The sequence below is a fragment of the Sitodiplosis mosellana genome, unplaced genomic scaffold, assembly GCF_009176505.1.
Source record: "Sitodiplosis mosellana isolate CC-2019 unplaced genomic scaffold, AAFC_SMos_1.0 Smas_scaffold_6191, whole genome shotgun sequence".
Taxonomy (NCBI): Eukaryota; Metazoa; Arthropoda; class Insecta; order Diptera; family Cecidomyiidae; genus Sitodiplosis; species Sitodiplosis mosellana.
The window spans coordinates 5,465,951-5,483,696 of record NW_022601432.1 but is presented as its reverse complement, the minus strand read 5'-3'; the positions used below and the strand labels follow the sequence as shown (position 1 = coordinate 5,483,696).

The 17,746-nt window shown below is 36.6% G+C and overlaps 3 protein-coding genes across 6 annotated transcripts; 2 read left to right on the top strand and 1 right to left on the bottom strand.

Moving 5' to 3' along the window:
• Nucleotides 1-3,984: 3,984 nt before the first annotated feature.
• On the bottom strand, nt 3,985-9,426 carry LOC129576834 (exportin-4-like). 4 transcript variants are annotated; one of them, XM_055462676.1, is made up of 9 exons: nt 9,407-9,426; nt 8,320-8,393; nt 7,280-8,223; nt 7,011-7,179; nt 6,862-6,942; nt 5,876-6,747; nt 5,605-5,775; nt 5,202-5,530; nt 3,985-5,111 (listed from the first exon to the last, which is right to left on the bottom strand). In XM_055462676.1, exons 2-9 carry the CDS (start codon nt 8,368-8,370, stop codon nt 4,360-4,362), a joined length of 3,369 nt encoding a protein of 1,122 aa, XP_055318651.1. In that variant the 5' UTR covers nt 8,371-8,393; nt 9,407-9,426; the 3' UTR covers nt 3,985-4,359. The 4 variants fall into 4 exon arrangements, with proteins under 4 accessions (XP_055318651.1, XP_055318649.1, XP_055318650.1 ...); XM_055462674.1 differs by lacking the exon at nt 9,407-9,426 and adding an exon at nt 8,976-9,249; XM_055462675.1 differs by lacking the exon at nt 9,407-9,426 and adding an exon at nt 8,980-9,249.
• On the top strand, nt 9,227-12,905 carry LOC129576839 (zinc finger protein 148-like). Its single transcript, XM_055462708.1, has 3 exons — nt 9,227-10,533; nt 10,911-11,007; nt 11,093-12,905. Exons 1-3 carry the CDS (start codon nt 10,086-10,088, stop codon nt 12,354-12,356), a joined length of 1,809 nt encoding a protein of 602 aa, XP_055318683.1. The 5' UTR covers nt 9,227-10,085; the 3' UTR covers nt 12,357-12,905.
• A 2,517-nt stretch (nt 12,906-15,422) lies between these two features.
• LOC129576543 (keratin, type I cytoskeletal 9-like) lies at nt 15,423-17,494 on the top strand. Its single transcript, XM_055461765.1, has 6 exons — nt 15,423-15,804; nt 16,022-16,225; nt 16,439-16,624; nt 16,726-16,833; nt 17,062-17,169; nt 17,396-17,494. The coding sequence occupies exons 1-6, from the start codon at nt 15,799-15,801 to the stop codon at nt 17,492-17,494; spliced, it is 711 nt and encodes a 236-aa protein (XP_055317740.1). The 5' UTR covers nt 15,423-15,798.
• The last annotated feature ends 252 nt before the right edge of the window (nt 17,495-17,746 follow it).

Below are 17,746 nucleotides of genomic sequence, written 5' to 3'. Positions count from 1 at the left end.
GAGAGAGAGAGAGAGAGAGAGAGAGAGAGAGAGAGAGAGAGAGAGAGAGAGAGAGAGAACAAACAAATATAACTACTGCTGCATATAAAACATCTTAACTCAGTTAGTTAGTTACCACAGGATTAAGTCAATAAAATGCAAAATACAAATGTCAATTCCAATAGTTATTCGAAGAGAAAAAAAAGCATGAAAAATGAATGTCGATCAAACGTACGATTCTTGAGTTGTGGTGACGCTGAAATAGAGATTGCCATTGTTGCAGCGCCTTCGCATTTAATTTATAAAATCTCCTCTATTTATAAAATTTTCTTTCGAATTTTTTTTTCACAAATTTCGTTCGTTTTCATAAGATTACAACCAATTGAACTTGAAATTAATGCGCAAAATTAACTAATTGAGATATTAAAATGAAAATAAACATGAGATAAACCTGTTTTATATTAGTCAAAAAATGAGAGTATTTTTATTCCTTTATTCGTGGTTGAAAGTTTCGACAGAGAAATTTTATTTAAAAAAAAATTCATTTGAAATTCGTATAAATTCAATCATACAACGTTTTACAAGTTTTTTTGTTCGAATTTTATTTCTTTTTTTTTTGTTTTTAAAAGATAGAGAGCAAAAGTCATTATATTGGCTCTTAAAATTCATAAAAAACAGTCATTTGCTTTGATATGTGAAATTCTTCACTCACCAAATTCATATGAATTCGCGGCATTTTTTGTCAGTGTTTTGAAATATGGTTCAATGCTAAATAATTTTCTAATACACATTCTGTCTGGCATTAGTATATGCAACTATATGGTTCTCAATCGATTTTTTGTTCTGTTTGTACAGTGTTACGCGTTAAGTTCCAGTTGGCCGTCGATGTGGCCAATTCTACTGTCAAACACTCAGCGTTTCCATGGTCATAATGATGCCAGCGTGGTAGCCGAAGATCAATTTTAAACAATGCAAACGAATTGTTTCGGACAAAAACCCCATTCACCATGGATTGTAACATACACAGACAGTAATTTTGGACAACCCTTAGCGGTTTTTTAGACAATATACCAATCCATCCATATTTTCGGACAACTTCACTCATATTGTCTCATTTTTTGGCCAACCCTACTATTGTATATACTATTGTACATTTGACACTTGGACAAGTTCACACATATTGTCCTGTTTTGTGGCCAACTTCATACTAATACTATAATGGCATGTTATTACAGTATTAGTATGAAGTTGGCCACAAAACCGGACAATATGTGTGAACTTGTCCAAAAATATGGATGGATTGCTATATTGTCCGAAAAATAGACACCTATTGGAAATAAATTGTATCTGTGTAGAGTTTATTACGCCCGAATGTAAAGCGAATACAACTGTGATTTCCTTTTCGATGAACGAATGTTGTGTTGTATTTACAAAATAGTGTCCTTTCAACAGACAGGATTTTTACCGTTTATGGCAAAATATAAGTAAATGAAGAATTTTTTTCTGGTTTTTATGGAAAACTGACAAATATCCCATTTTTGTTTTTAGCTTAAATGAAGATATTTTCAACAGTCTTTTACATTGTAACATTTTTTCATTAACGACTTGCAACTGCAACTTCACTTGCATGCATGCATATAATGAGGAAAATGACAGCTGTTTTTGACGTTTCGTAATTACTTTCTTATGTATATTTTTACTTGAAGTCGTTTTTTTTTTGTTCATACTCAGAGGACACTTCGAATCATTAACAGACAATTATTTACAAAAAAATATTCGGTTTTATTACATCGGTCTAGTGATAATCTAAAATTTTGTTTATAAAACAATCATCATTTGAATTTCGGTCAGAATGAATGTCTTGAGAGGGATAAATAGTATGGGATTCATGGAATTACTATGATAAGTGTCCTAAGTGTAATAAGCCCAAAGTTTGTGAAGCAAATTTAAAGCGGTTAAGAAATCTGATATTGGGTGGCACCGTAGGATGTGGTGCATTGGGTGTGGCAGCACTACCGTTGCTTGGTTTTGGTGCTGGTGGCATTGCAGCGGGTTCATTTGCGGCCTCTTGGCAGTCGTCTATTGGTGCTGTAGCAGCTGGAAGTCTATTTGCAACGCTACAATCTTTGGGAGCAACTGGTCTCGGTGTATTTTTATTCGGAGCTACTGGCACAGCATTGGGAGTGCTCGCTTCAGTAGCAACTAGACTGGGCTGGTGTGCATGTGCATGTGAAATGCCATTAGGTGAAACGTTAAATAATTTCATACAAAAGGTTGGAAAAGCGATTAAGCAAATAGTATGGGATTCTTGGAATCACTATAACAAGTGCCCGAACTGTAATAAGCCCGCAATTTGTGAATCGAATTTAAAACGGTTGGGAAATCTAATAATCAGTGTCACAGTAACATGTGACGCTAAATCGAATTCATTTGAAACCGCTTGGCAGTCGGCCATTGGAAAAGTAGCAGATGGACGTCTATTCACAACGCTACAATCTTTGGGAGCAGATGGTCTCGATATGCTTTTCTTCAACAGTGCAGGTGCAGCATTGGATGTGCTTGGATCAGTAGCAACTAATTTGGGCTGGTGTTCGTGTAATGCTGATAATGAACAACCAGATAAATCACTTTTATCAAATGAATTGAACGCTGATGAAGCCTCAAACGCCAACAAAACCAGTTCCGATGAAAACCAAGGTGAACGGGTCGTTGAATGTAGGGATGAATTTGAAACAATCGAAAAAATTTCAAATTGTCTAAAATGTAGTAAACCAGCGGTCTGTGCGTCAAACATGGAGGAAATAAGAGATAAAATATTAAAAAATAAATCTGCGATGATGAAACTATTTAATATGCTGGAATCCACAGAAGCAAGAGACAAAGGCTATATACTTTTGACCGGTGATGAAGATCCTGCCATCCGCGTTCTAACATCGCTCGCCAGTTCCATGGATTGGTGTATTTGCGCACTGGTTATAGAAATAGAGAAAATATTGGTAACACTGGCAAAGATAAACTCAGACGCAAAAAAAAAAACCATAGAAAAATCTAAATAATGAAAAATCTCAAGACTTGTTGACCTCAGGATATGCAGTATAGCCTAAGCTATTTGAGTTATTCTTCGAATAATTATTCCAAATTCGAATTATATAGATTTAATTTTTGTGTTTAGGCGTCATTTGGTGGAAATTTTTGTTGTTCAGAATTGTAATTTACAAGAATTTAACCATTCCAATAGAACTTATTTGGTTTGTTCATTTCTTTTGTTTTCCTTTCTTTTGGTATATTGGTCACATTCAAATATTTTTTTCGTATTTCTTCAGCTTTGTACCTCGATAGTTGAGTAATGACGATCGTGTATTTACTTCCTTATACAAAAACATATCATGCGATTTTTAATTTAAAAAAAAAGAGTCGATTTTAAATCAAAATAAAGAACTTCATTTTACCCAAATCATGAATATTTTGTTACACATATCATCATCCAAGATTTATCGTGCTCACAGTCTGGGATGATTTTAAAATGACCTCATCCAAAGCACTTGCTGAACTATTTTTTACAATCGATAAGATTGCATTCGCAAATAGCTTTCAACAAACCGATGGACAGAGAAAGAGTAGGTCATGTTCAAACCCCCAAATTTTGAATTTATAATCCCAGGATAATTTTGATTTTGCTACATAGACAGAACTAGTATGGCGATCCAACTCAAGAAGGTATCTAAAGAATACGTTTTTTTTTCAAACTCAAGAAAAACACCAATCTTGGAACTTTACCGAAGAAATACTTTCTGGATTCCCTTGAATTAAAACACACAACGTTCAGGAAGATTTTTTTTGTTTTATTTTATTTCATCTTTTTTTGTTGTTGTCGAAAGATAGAGAGGTAAAGTTATTATATGGACTTGTATGATGCAAAAAAATCGAATTTGCTTTTGCCTTTAATAGTGACAAATAACTTAGAAAATGAAACAAATCCAAAGAAAAAAACGTGAATTCGAAGCATTTTTGTTTAGCGTTTTGAATATATATTTGGTTGAATGCTCAATACTTTTCGAATACAAAATGTTTGTTTGTCTCTCGCGTTTATATAGGTTTTTTTTGTTTGTTTTTTTTTTCATTTACATATATGGTTCTCAATCGTTTTTTTATGTTTGTACTATTCATAGGATAATAAGCTTAAAATTTGTTATAGCAATACGAAGAGAAGAAAATAAAATGACAGTATACATAATTTTTATGTAGAAAATAAAACGAAACACGAACGTGTGTATGTGTGTGTGTGTGTGTGGTCACAAATGTGTTTTCGATTCGCGAACATTAAGTCAAAAAAGTCGAGTTTTTGAAGAAGTGTGAGAGAACTGGATGCAACACTATTGATTAGTTGTACATAAACGAGATATTTACAATGAATTTTTCGTATCGATCGGCAAATTGACTTTGTACCATGCGATCGATGCTGCGCGTCAAATCCCAGTTGGCCGTTAATGTGGCCAATTCTTTTGACAAACGTTCAGCATTCCTGTGGTCTGGTATCGATTGCAGGAGATTTTGTACAATGGCTCCATAATGATCGTGATAGCAGAAGATCAATGCAAACAGAGCGTTTGCACATTCGGTTTTGTTGTCGGTGCCCACCTCTTGGTTGATAATCATTTCCAATACCATTCGCATGAATGGCATCAGCGTACTGTACAGGTATGACTGTGGTGAATTTTGATCAAAACGGACGGTATCGGCAATTATGTGCAAAAATTCAAAACAAACCGATTGCACTTCCAAGCCAAACGAACGCAAACCCAACTCAACCGAGCGTAGCATTGAGTTCAGTAGTTCGGGTTGTAGCGTGCATACTTTTTGTGATTTCGTTTCAACGAAGAATGTGATCGTTTTGTAGTATTTACAGCACAGTGTCGGATGTTTGAGCATATCAAGCGTAATTAATGGCATTATGTATTGCAATCCAAGGACACACACTTCGGTTGCTTTCTCTTTGCTGAGCGTTTGTTCTTCTTCGTCTTCATTTTCCACGTCAAAGTAGTTTTTCGAGAGCAATGCATTGAGCAAATTCAACAGCAACATTAAATCTTCCATGCTTTCATCTTCGGCAGTCACTTCCGATGTGATACGATCTGAATGGTGGGATAATCAATAACAGTTAGATAAACGATTCAAAATTGGCGAATTGAATAGAATATAATGGACCAAAATTCAATACTTACTGTTGTGCTTCACGTAGTTCCGTATGCATGCCATACAAATTTCGTACACCTTGTGCGATTGTAAAAACGATAGATTCTGAACGACACTGTACAAGACTTGGAATATTTCAACAACAACATAATTATAGTTATGGAAGAGATCTAACAGTTCAGCCAAATGGTATAGAATCGGTTCGAAGATTCCGTAAACGATTTGTGCACATGATGCACTCGCACCATTGTTTGCCGCCCGTATATTCTCGAGTAGGGCGACCACATTCATGGAAATTTGCGTTTTGCCCATTTGATGATTGCTGTCCATTGCCTGTTGCCATTCAAGTTTGTTGAAACTACGGGTGAAGAAATGTGAATAAGACGTGAGCAACTTCGAAAAACTCATATGAAATCGGCATTATTGACTTACTTCTCTGTGATTGGCACTAGAATTTCACCCAAATATTGTTTTTGCATTTCCTTTTCGGTGACACATGCAGCGGTCATAACAAGTCCTTTGATCAATTCGGCATTTTGCATTGGAAGATTTTTCAGCTGAACGATTTGTTTAAATGGTTCCGAATTAAAAACGGCTGGACATCTGTAACATGGCCAAAATATATATGAGTCAATTGATTTTCGCCCTCAATTCGAGCATACGATTAAATTTCCATTCAATTCTACGTTGCAATCAAACTTACTTGTGCTTCCGTTTGACCAGCGATACAAACAAACCAACGGAATCTTTGACAATGGTAGCTTCAGTGCCAAAGTTTTGAACGTTGACACAAATTTTGTTGAGAATAAAATTGAGTGTCCAATTGCCGCCGGGTGTGTCTAACCCGAATGCCGTTTGAAGTGTTTCGCTGAGATTCGTCGGATAATACTCGGCTAGCATGAAGAGATACGCTTCGGACCATTGATTCAAAAACCACATAATATCGCTGCTGACCTCGGGACTGAGGAAATCTTTCATTTTATATTCGATGGCATTGTTTTCAATGTCACACAACCGGAACACAGCCGTTATTAATCGAATCAGCGGATCGCATACATTTTCCGCATTCGGAGTTTGTGTAATGCATTGATTTGGAGCGGCCAACACCTTCAATGTGGTGGTTATATCCATGGTACCATTTGCCAATTGCTCAATGCTATACTGCATAATTTCGGACGGAATCATCGGTTGTTCACCCGAACTTTCCATCGCAACCACATGGCCACAGATCAATAACAGCCAATGAATATCTTCGAATAGGATTTCCATTGCCTTTGTAATGGACATATTCAATTGATTACCATTCGTGTACATTGCTTGGAATTGAGCTTGAAGCTGTCGCGTTTTCTCCTCCAGCAATTTACTGAGAATGGTGAGCGAATGACCGGGACTCTCTCGTGCCAAATTCCCGATGATAATTAGCTGTTCTTTGTACTTGTCCCGATCGATTTCTTCATCGTCATCGAACGATGAATCGGTACTCGTTCGCAAACCCTCCGGTGCACTTAAATGACACTGCACGTATTTGTTGAAGATTTGCAGCGAATACTCGAGAATCACTTCTCGCGGGAAATGCTGAGAAAGATTTGTAAAAATATTAATTAGTGGCGTGAGTAGTTGAAGTAGCTGCTACATTTGTTCTGAAATCGATAAAAATGTATTGAGTATTGAAATTTGCTTGAAATTCACCTCTTTTCCTTGCAAAATGAGCAACCATGCCTCGAGAATCTTTTCCAATGCCTCGTTGTATGTTGAATCCTCCGATCCATTCTGGAATTAAAAGTGAAATTGGTTTTATCAGTTTGGCAGTTTCATGGCAATTTACACTGAACACATACATTTTCTTCGCGTATGCTCGCTTCACAAAAGTTGCCAGTCAAATTGAACATATGCTGAAGCATCGAGCTAACTATATTTGGGGGTAGATTTTTGTTTGGCGGGTGATAAAGCAATGCCTTACGGAATATCGTCGCAAAACCGAGTGCTTCAGCGTCTTTGATTTGAACGCTGTAAATGAAAGGGAAAATCACGTTTCATTTCTTTCATATAAATTTTGATCCTGGAGAAATAGTATAACGCAGGAAAAGTTTCTTAATTCGATACGAACCTAAATAGGAATTGAAGGAACTTGGACAGATAATTGGTGATATAGTCAAGTTTAGATTGTGAATCTCTAAAAACGGCACCATTCAACGTGGACAATTGAACGATACAGGTCAAATTTTTGCGCTGAAGTTCGGGAATTTCACGCACTTTCCAATAGACACCGAAAAATAAGTCAATAACTTTTGGATTGAGAATAACTGTTTCCCACTGCACACCCAATCGCAGTGATGGTGTTTGATCAGTTTTCGTGAGACTTTCAAAGAGGCCAATGAGCCGTTTGGGCAGTAACGGTGATACATAGCCCCACATTAAAATCTGTTCTTCAATGTTCAACAGTTCCAGTAGTAAATGTACGTGGCCAGCATTTTCCATGTCAATGACATTCATGAGTTCTTCGATGGCGGCCAAAGCCATTTTAAAAATTGTCACCATATATCGTACTTCAAACGCTTTTTTCGCCTTAAAATGTTCGCTAAACGTCAGGCCCGAATCGTCCGATTTCACGGTGATCAGATATTCCTGCAGAATGGCCGTAATGATGCGACACACCAATAATTTTTGCTCAATTTCACCGACGGCCAACATTTTTTCCATTTCTTTGAGCAAATTGCCCGTCTCAAGGCCAGCATCGGTAACACTGTTTCGCTTAATCATAATGGCAATCACTTGAAGGATTTTCTCCCGTATAAATGGTTGCAAATGACGTTGCAGCACATAATTCAATAAATATTGTCGCAAACCGAGACGATCCTGCTCCTGCAGACCATCCCACTCGATAATCAGTGCACGTTTAATCACATCAGCTGCCTCAAACAGTAACAAATCTACCGTGGATTTTTCGAGAATTTGCTGGCAAACAATGTATGGTGTTTTGGTTTTCCGAAAATTTAAAATAATCTTTTCGGCATTTTGACGCTGTTCCGGGTGAATGTTACATGTTGGATCCTGAAGAAAAATAATTGAAGCAAGAAAAATCGGTTATCATTTATTCCTTCGAACAATTGTGGTGAATTGCAGTGGATTTTGTCATAAAATGATTACCATAAAAATCCGTGCCGCTGCCTCCAATTCAGCTATTTCTGCATCTGTCATTTCGATTTGGCCTTGGGAGTCCTCTGTAAATAGAAAAATTAAATTAATTTTCCAAGAACACAATCCGTCGGAATGTTTATTGTGTTCGACGAAACAATATGTTTCCAAACGAAAATCTGGCATGCAAATGTGCGATTCACTGTCAAACAAAGAAAATGCAATGAAATCCAATGCCATCGTAGCTTACTATTTAATGAACAATTATCAAAATTTTGTTTCATTATTAACGACAATATTTATTTATTTTTTCTCTCTTCATTCAGTCAACAACTTTCTAAAATGTTAATATTAATTTCACCGCCTTTTTTTCTTGTCCCTCTCCTCTTCTTTGCAACGAACTAAAACTAACATTCAATTTGTTTATTTTGCAAAATTGCATTTAGATTTCATGTTAAATAGGATTCTCCATTGAGAGAAGAACGACAAGAAAGTGCTGAAACAGCAATTCACTGTATGTCCGCGCTTATCTGAACAAAATCTGTTAATATTGGTAATGATTCGGAATTGAATTTCCGTCGATCTGATGGTGTGTAAATTAGCCCGAAAAAAAGAACGAACGGAGTGCCACTGAAAACAAAGAGAAACAAATGCATTTTTCGATTTACCTACACAATGACGCTGCAGCTATTTTTGGCAATGCTAAATGTTGTAGGTCAATTCAATTGTCGAATTTATGTATGGAAAAAAAATTGCAACGGAACTTGGCGAAAAATGTGTTACTTTGATTTTTTTTTATGTGCTGCTCGCTCTCGCTCTCATTCACTGTCGCCCATTTTAGTTGAAGTTTATTGGTTTTTATTTTGTGATGGACTTTTCGAGGTTATGTTGCTCTCATTTGGAATCCATAAATACCGTCAGTGGTAAATTCGCAATGCTTACATATGTTTGTGTTACGGTTCAGTGTGTTTGTGTGTTGAGTGTTTGTAATTTAGGCTCATTCACTTTAAACATAAATCGCAACATCAATTGGGTTGCTTTGACAATTGCCACTCTTTGCTATAACCGTGATCGCTCTTTCAAACATCAAACTACTTACTCTTCACCGAATTTGCAATTTCCAACAATGAAATTAGACTCAAAATGAAGAAAAATCGCAAAACTATTTGTTAACAACCGAGTATACACAAATGAAATGGGTAAATTGCGTTGAAATTCGCTGCAAGGCATTGACATTTCAAGCGGTGCAGTCAACAATGTCATTGAATGCATCCATTTTTTTAACGTGCGTGACTGCCACTGGCACTGGTATGTGCGCGTAGCTGTGTATGAGTGTGTTTGTGGAAAATGCTTCTAATAGAACTTGTGTGTGTGTGTGTGTTTGTATTATTGTCCAACCCCGCTATTATATAGAGTCAAAGTAACATGGCCGCGCATTGTTAGGCTTATTTTTTTTGCTCAAATTTTCATTTATTTTTCTTTTTTGTTTGCACAATTTATAATTTTACATTTCGTTTGCAACAAAAATTGTTCATTTAATGAAAATCTTCTGATAAATACTGATCGTGGTGAATAAGCGGCGCGTGAAATCAGTTGATGTGCATTCGACTGAGCAAAATTTACCATCTCCGTGTTTCAATGACTGAATACATCGAATCAAACTAGAATCGGTTCGTGCATAGACAAGAACAAAAAAGAAAATTGTTGTGTGCAGTGTTTTGCGGTAGATCTTTGGGGCGTTCATTTTCATCATTATTGTTTTATTTTTGGTTGGCTAAATGGCCCTGAATACGCCAAAACGCATCAAATTGTTTAATACATTTGTGCAAAGCCCGGGCAGCGATGTCGAATGGCCGGATTCGTTCGACGATGAGGCAAGTGTAAACAAAAGTGCATCGGGTTTGACAAATCGCAGCGACACGGCAAACAGTAGCAATGGTATTACAAATGGGAATGGCTCATTGAGCCCGGCCAGTTCATGTGATTCGCCGGAATTTTCATTGCGTAATAACAGCAACACCAGCAGCAATATCAGCACAAATAGTCACAATACACCAAACAATTTGGCCGACACACGAGAGAATCGACGCGGTCGACCGCGTTCCGAAGCACTGACCACCCTCATGATCGAAGGATCCACATCACCATCGTCAATTAAGTGCAGCTATTGTAATCGGGTATTTCCACGTGAAAAATCGCTTCAGGCTCATCTGCGAACGCACACAGGTCAGTATCGGAATATTTTTTTGTTGTTGTTATTCATTCGTTCTCTCTGTGTGTATTTGTGTGTTTCGATGGCTCTTTCTATGTGCCTGAACCGCTTTATCTACATTTATAAATATGTAAACAACCAATCTCCGGGCATACATTTAGAAAATGGTCCAAAAATAATGAATTCGTGTATAAATTTGGAAGTGAATTGATTTGAATTTGAAATGATCTCCCCGATCGGAAGCGAACCATTTCAGAAATTCTAAAGAAAGTGTTGTTGTTTTGTTTTTCCCTTTTGAAATTGGATTCAATTACATTACGATAAATTTGTGCGACATTTCAATACTAAGCGTGTATGCTGTTGTTTTTTTTTTCTTTCTTCCACGTGATAGGCGAACGTCCCTACCATTGTGATTATCCTGGTTGTACACGAGCATTCACACAGAGCGGCCAGCTGAAGACGCATCAGCGCCTACACACGGGTGAACGGTAAATATATTCATTTGAGAATGAGATCAAAAAGTAACTATCTAATGATGTTGATCTAATGCGTAATAAATGTTGTTATTTCCAGGCCGTTTATGTGTTCAGCACCAAAGTGTCAAATGCGCTTCACACACGCCAATCGCCATTGTCCCGAGCATCCGTACGATCAACTAAAACGCTGTGATGGTTATGTTATTCAAGCCGTGACTGAACAAAATTACGAGGTTATCAAATGGCTGGAAAAGTACCGAATGGAAAAAGAGGATCGTACACCGACCCGTAAAACGCCAAAGCGAACGAAAACATCACATTCCGGCGATGACACAACATCGATGCGCACATCGTCACGTTCCAATGAAAAATCCAATGAGAATTTCAACCATGCCACCGGCGGTAGTGATGAAAACCAGTTTCCAGTCACACCAAATAATCCGTACAAAAGTCGCAAAGGTTTAATGGTTGAATTGGACATGAATGCTGGTCTCGGTGCAAGTCCAATAACCGGTACAAAAATGAAGCCAACACCAAAGGTAATTCGCTGGCACGAACCGTTAAGTCAGGAAGAAGATTCGGCCGATGAATTTGAAAATGCCGCACAGTCAGCGTTCAATCCGAAAAAGCGTTGGTTACGCGAAGCGTGGCAAAATGATTTGGCGCGACCGTTAGAACCGATAACAAATGGTCGAAACACCATCACATCGGATGCGTACAACAACAAATTCAACGATAAACATTCAACACCATACCATATGCTATCGCCAGCGAAACAACCGTTCAGCGTATCGCATCAGCATCAGGATCAACAGCATCGAATCAACAACGATAAAAACCAAATGAATCCAAACCAACTGCGTCCCACAGTTTTGATGGTAGCAAGCAAAGATCGTGCGATGCCACTCGTTAATCACACAAATACCGTTAATTTATCGGCACCGACCAAAAATGCCGACACATCTCGATTACATACAACAACCGCACAACAGCCTACCTCGACAAATTCGTCTATCAATTCACATGTTGTCGCAACACCACCACCACAACCGTTGTCATCGATTTCGTCTTCGAACCCAGTGAGCAGCAATGATTGCTTTGATCTTCAGCACAATCGAAACGGAATCAATGGCATCGACATTCACTTGGATCCAAAGCATGCATCCACACCGATTGCATCATCGTCCGACCCATGCCAAGCTGCCCATGCCGCCAACAGTAGCAGCAATAGCAGCAGCAGCAACGACGGTACAAATCGCAAATGGTTGGGCGCACTCGCACTCATGGAATTAGCCACCGAAGAAACAAACCAAGTGTCATCAACATTGCCTCTAGTTTATGAAAACTCAACCACGAACTGAACCAGTTACATATACATATATATTTTACATTCTTTTCTCACAAAAAATCGATTTACTTCTTTTTATTTGGAAATTTTCATTTTCAATTGAATTTATTTTTCTGATCCCAGGAAACATACACACAAAATTTATCTATTTTTCTACTTTTTTCTCTCAGAATTATTTTTAAGTTTACGAATCACATCGTGACGCTAAATTTCAATTTATCATAATATTATTATTTTTTTTTATAAGATTTCTCTATTTCTACATCTTGAAGTATATTTTTTTTCTCTTTCGTTTTCAAAACTACATAAAAAAACAACAAATTCCATATTTTCCAGTTCATCTCTATCCCTCTCTGGCTAAGTTAAATAATATAGACTTTTATTTTCATAACAATTCTGAATAACACGGAATAAGTGATCATTTAATTTATATAATTTTGTAAGAAAGTTTTTTTTTTTTTAAATGTTGGCCCATAAGAGAAATCAAGAGAAAATCAATCTACAAAATACAGTTAGTATTACATCCAAATAGATTTTGGAGATAATATTTTTTTGATGAAAACATGACTTTTTATTTCTTATGGTGATTCCAATTGTACTCCGGTTTAGAACTTTCATTCTTATTGCTTGAGCATCTATGTTATCGACGCAACTAGAAAATGGTAAGTAGCACGGTATGTGGTTCTGTTCTTATTGGTGAGAGAACGTTGTATACATAGTAAACTGTGTGTGTGTACTAAACGGTTTCGTTTTGCGGTGGAAAGTTGAAAAGAAACCGACTTCGACAAAGTATTTTGGTGTAAATGAAACTACCGTTTTTTTCGATTGGGTTGCATTTGATGGCAAATAGAACAACGAATGATTAGAAAATAATCAGTGCTGAATTGCAAAATCGAAATTCTTTTTCATTTTTCATAGGGATTTTTTTCAATTTCCAATTGAATAATTTCACCAATTCAATGTGTTTCTGAGTAATAAATGATAATTTGATGAAGAAAAATGAAAAATGAATGAAAAAAACAGCTTCGAATAACACAAAAATAAACAATGTTGTGAGTGTTGATTGGTTAGTGATAAAATATATTACTCACGAAAAATATTTTCTCCGACTCAATCAACCGTCTGTCCCCGAGTTCTATTCCCATCTATTACCGAGCATTAGAAAGGTTACCGTCTCGTATTTTTGTCATGGTCTGTTGCTGTCGTTTATAATCAACATATTACAACTATAGCCGGTTGAAAATCAAATAACCAAAAAAACGTTCCGATCAGTTGTAATAATTCGCTTTTATTGTCAAAATTAAAGCTATTACGTCCAAATGTTCAATCGCAACATTTGTTTCATGTGAATATTACCTTATAGCAGAGACTACTATGTATGATGTTAATTTATGACAAGAGCCTGCTTTTTAATGAGACGAGAATTGAATATTATTGTAACATTTCGTGCAAACTCCTACTTTATTTAGCCAATATTTGACGATAAAAAATGGAATAAAAATTTAGTTAGTCAAAAAAACACCTAATTTTCGAGTTAATTCCCGTCTAAATATAGAAGTAAAAATCTGTAATGTCCATTATTTATTGCTATTACATCTGTAATAGGCTTACTTATTACCTATTACTTTTCTTATTACAGTATAGTAATAATAGAGTACTAGAAAAAAATCGAAAAGTTTTATGTAAAAAAATTTGGTTTCTTCTAATACACTTCGGCTGGGTTTCGGTTTCCGGTTTCGTTGGATCATTTTTAGTTGGCAAGGCATTCCGATGTGTCTGCATGATGCCTCATCTCCGATTGATAAATATCGTACGATAATCAATTCATCATTCCCAGTTAATGTACTTTATTTTAGCGATAGAAAGTTGGGTCCGCGCCTGTAACAGCTTATGAAAATTTATAATATTCCAACGAATAAAACCGATTTACCATAAATGCGCCTATTTTTCCGTACCAAAATGATTAAGATATTCATTATTTCTCATGTTATAGGTTCGGATTTCCGATTGATGCGATTTCGTAAGAGTTCATAGAATCTCGAAAAGGAAGAAATTAATTCACAAAAAATATCATAATGGACCAACGATTTGGATGCATATGAATCCATTGAAATTTGATCGCTATGACCCAAAACCGCAAAAAAAAATTGTATAAGACCAAATGAAGAGACCAAAACTAATGAAAAATTGAATTATTGCATCAAAATATACCTACATATTCGATAGAAGAAGAAGAAGAAGAAGAAGAAGAAATACTATGCAGTTTTCATCAACTGTCCATAACCCAAACACCTACAGCACATCTATATGGGCCGTGTATAAAAGATTTGATGAAAGAAAAAGTATTGGAAAAAAGTGAAAATGGAAGCCCGATCGATAGCAGGTTAGAGAGCTTTTTTTTTCGAAAAGGGCCCATCAATTTATTGATTTTCGTTTTCAGTTTCAGACAAGACTAATTATGCATTTTTTAAATGTAATTTCCATAAAAAATAGCGCTCTCAGACTGAGACTCGTGCGCGAGCATCGTTTTTAGCCGGCAAAACCATTCTCCGCTGAACCGCATGCGCGCGTGTGTGCACACACATATAGACACGCACACAAAATGTATTCGAAACTGAATAAATTTGGCTAATTATGAGTTTATTATTGTTTGATGGAATGTATTTTTTAAAAAAACTTATAACATTTCCTCGTTACCGAAATTTCATTCACAAATGATCGCGGCTAAGCGTCTAAATTATGCGTAAAATTTGCTCCACGCATAATCTCTATCGTAAAAAAAATTCGTAATCCGCATGCCATAAATATCTATCGATGATAAAATCAATAATAACAATGATGATGTTGTAACATTATGTTATATACGTTTTGTTCCGAGTCTTTTTGAATGAATTTTTTCGCGTTGGCAACCGAGTATTTATCTCACAAAATGCTTGTTTGGGATAGCGAGAATCGAAGATACAACGAAATATGTTTTTTTCGTGTGTGTGTGCGTTCATTTTCACTTTCAACGCATATTTAATCAAACGATTTACAATATAAGCATATTGAGACGCATGCGAATTCAAATGTTCACTTTATATCAAACCGACTTTTACATCAAATAGTCAAATTATGAAGATGTGTTTTTCCCCCGCTTTGGCGATCGGCTAAATCAATTATTTATAATAATGTCACACACCATCTGAAAAAACGCTGGCCATTTAATTTTTTCTTCCGCAGTGTTGAACTTTTTTTTTCGGGAAAGAGTTATGAGAGATGAGAGTCACAATGCGCGGTGGTTTTGCATTTTTATGCTGATTTTCGTTTCATTGTTTGCTTTGGTGGGCTTTTTTTGAAAAAATAGTATAAATGCATTGTGGAGCTTCGAATCAAACATCAGTCACTTGAAATCTCTCAATTTGAGTAATTCACAGTTCCCAAAAAAAAAACTTTTTCTCAAAAAACCATACAAAATGAAGGTATGATATTTTTTTGTGTTTTGTATCAAATTTTGTGTGAATGCTCTTGAAGATGGAAAACTTTAAAGTGGAAAACAAGAACAAAAAAATATAAAACCAAACATTCCTAAATTGATTTGAAATTGTGTTTAGTGTTTTATCGAATGATATTTATTCCTCCGTGACAAGTGCTTCAATTTTATGATTGATAACTAACGGCAATTTAATTTTCACAAAGGTGTTCGTTGTTCTTGCTCTCTGCGTTTGCGCCGCACAAGCCACCTTCTTCAGTTCGGGTGGAAGCTCAAGTGGATCATCATCCTCATCATCATCGTCATCATCCCCACAAGTAGTGAAAATCATCAACGTTGATGGCGGTTCAGTATCAAGCGGTGGATGGTCTTCGGGTGGTGCATCAGCAGCTCCATCTAAAATCATCAAGGTACACAATATTTTACATGCCATTTTTATTTCTACGACTTTTCGTTTTGCTTCAAAAATCACAGTGTTTACGAGGAGAGACATTTTACTTTCCATTCAAAAGAGTCATAAAGAAGCATTCGATTGGAACAAAAGAAATATTTTTCATACATATTTTTCTGGATAAACTTTCGACAAACAATGATACAAATTATCTGTTCTGGTGTTTTTGTAGATCATCAATGGAGGTTCAGCTTCAGGCGGTCACGGTTCAGCTTCAGGCGGTCACGGTTCATACGCTGCTGCCCCAGCTCCAGTTGTGAATATCATCAGGGTTAGCGGTGTTTCAAGCGGTGGTTCTTCAAGCGGTGGATGGTCGTCGGGTGGTGGCGCCTCTGCTGCCCCAACCAAAATCATCAAGGTATGTTAACCATTTTACTCATTTTGATCCGTCACAAACCATTTTTCATCCAAAATTCGTTTCATTCATTTCAACTAATGGTTTTTTCTCTTCATTTGCAGATCATCGATGGTGGCTCAGTTTCAGGCGGTTCATACGGTGGTTCACATGGTGGTTCAAGCGGTGGCTGGGCCGCTGCTGCTCCAGCCTCAGCCCCACAAGTCATTAAGGTATCATAATACTTTCATTTATTTTCAATGAAAAGCCATCAAGAGTTTTATCTTTCTTTTGAGAGAGAAAGATAGGACCAGCCAAGTTATCCCAAAATTTCAGATTCAATGAAAAATACATACGTTTTTATTCCTTGAGAATAAAGTACTTGGCCAAAGACAATATCGTATAGTGAAAAGTGTTTAGATAGAAGATTTTGACTGATGATGTTTTTTCTATGTTCATAGGTCATCAAAGTTGGCTCAGCTTCAGGCGGTTCATACGGTGGTTCACATGGTGGTTCAAGCGGTGGCTGGGCCGCTGCTGCTCCAGCTCCAGCCCCACAAGTCATTAAGGTATCATAATACTTGCATTCATTTTAATGAAAAGCCATCAAGAGTTTTATCTTTCGTTTGAGAGAGAAATATTGGACCAGCCGAATTACCCCAAAATTTCAGATTCAATGAAAATGCATACGTTTTTATTCTTTGAGAATGAAGTACTTGGCCAAAGACAATATCGTATAGTGAAAAGTGTTTAGATAGAAGATTTTGACTGATGATTTTTTGTCCATGTTCATAGGTCATCAACGTTGGCTCAGCTTCAGGCGGTTCACACGGTTCACACGGTGGTTCATACAGTGCTCCAGCTCCAGCCCCACAAGTCATCAAGGTATCATAATACTTTCATTTATTTTCAATGAAAAGCCATCAAGAGTTTTATCTTTCGTTTGAGAGAGAAAGATAGGACCAGCCAAATTACCCCAAAATTTCAGATTCAATGAAAATGCATACGTTTTTATTCCTTGAGAATAAAGTACTTGGCCAAAGACAATATCGTATAGTGAAAAGTGTTCAGATAGAAGATTTTGACTGATGATATTTTGTCTATGTTCATAGGTCATCAAAGTTGGCTCAGCTTCAGGCGGTTCAT

What these genes read in the sequence shown, in the direction of transcription:
- LOC129576834 (XM_055462672.1), bottom strand. Translation starts at nt 8,591, where the DNA reads ATGAAACAAAATTTTGATAATTGTTCATTAAATA. An exon ending in TTCCTTCAATTCCTATTTAG is followed by an intron (nt 7,180 to 7,279) that starts GTTCGTATCGAA and finishes TTTCATTTACAG; the next exon opens with CGTTCAAATCAAAGACGCTG. An exon ending in CTGGTCAAACGGAAGCACAA is followed by an intron (nt 5,776 to 5,875) that starts GTAAGTTTGATT and finishes GCCATGTTACAG; the next exon opens with ATGTCCAGCCGTTTTTAATT.
- LOC129576839 (XM_055462708.1), top strand. Translation starts at nt 10,086, where the DNA reads ATGGCCCTGAATACGCCAAAACGCATCAAATTGTTTAATACATTTGTG. An exon ending in TCATCTGCGAACGCACACAG is followed by an intron (nt 10,534 to 10,910) that starts GTCAGTATCGGA and finishes TCCACGTGATAG; the next exon opens with GCGAACGTCCCTACCATTGT. An exon ending in CGCCTACACACGGGTGAACG is followed by an intron (nt 11,008 to 11,092) that starts GTAAATATATTC and finishes TGTTATTTCCAG; the next exon opens with GCCGTTTATGTGTTCAGCAC.
- LOC129576543 (XM_055461765.1), top strand. An exon ending in CTCCATCTAAAATCATCAAG is followed by an intron (nt 16,226 to 16,438) that starts GTACACAATATT and finishes GTGTTTTTGTAG; the next exon opens with ATCATCAATGGAGGTTCAGC. An exon ending in CAGCCCCACAAGTCATTAAG is followed by an intron (nt 16,834 to 17,061) that starts GTATCATAATAC and finishes CTATGTTCATAG; the next exon opens with GTCATCAAAGTTGGCTCAGC.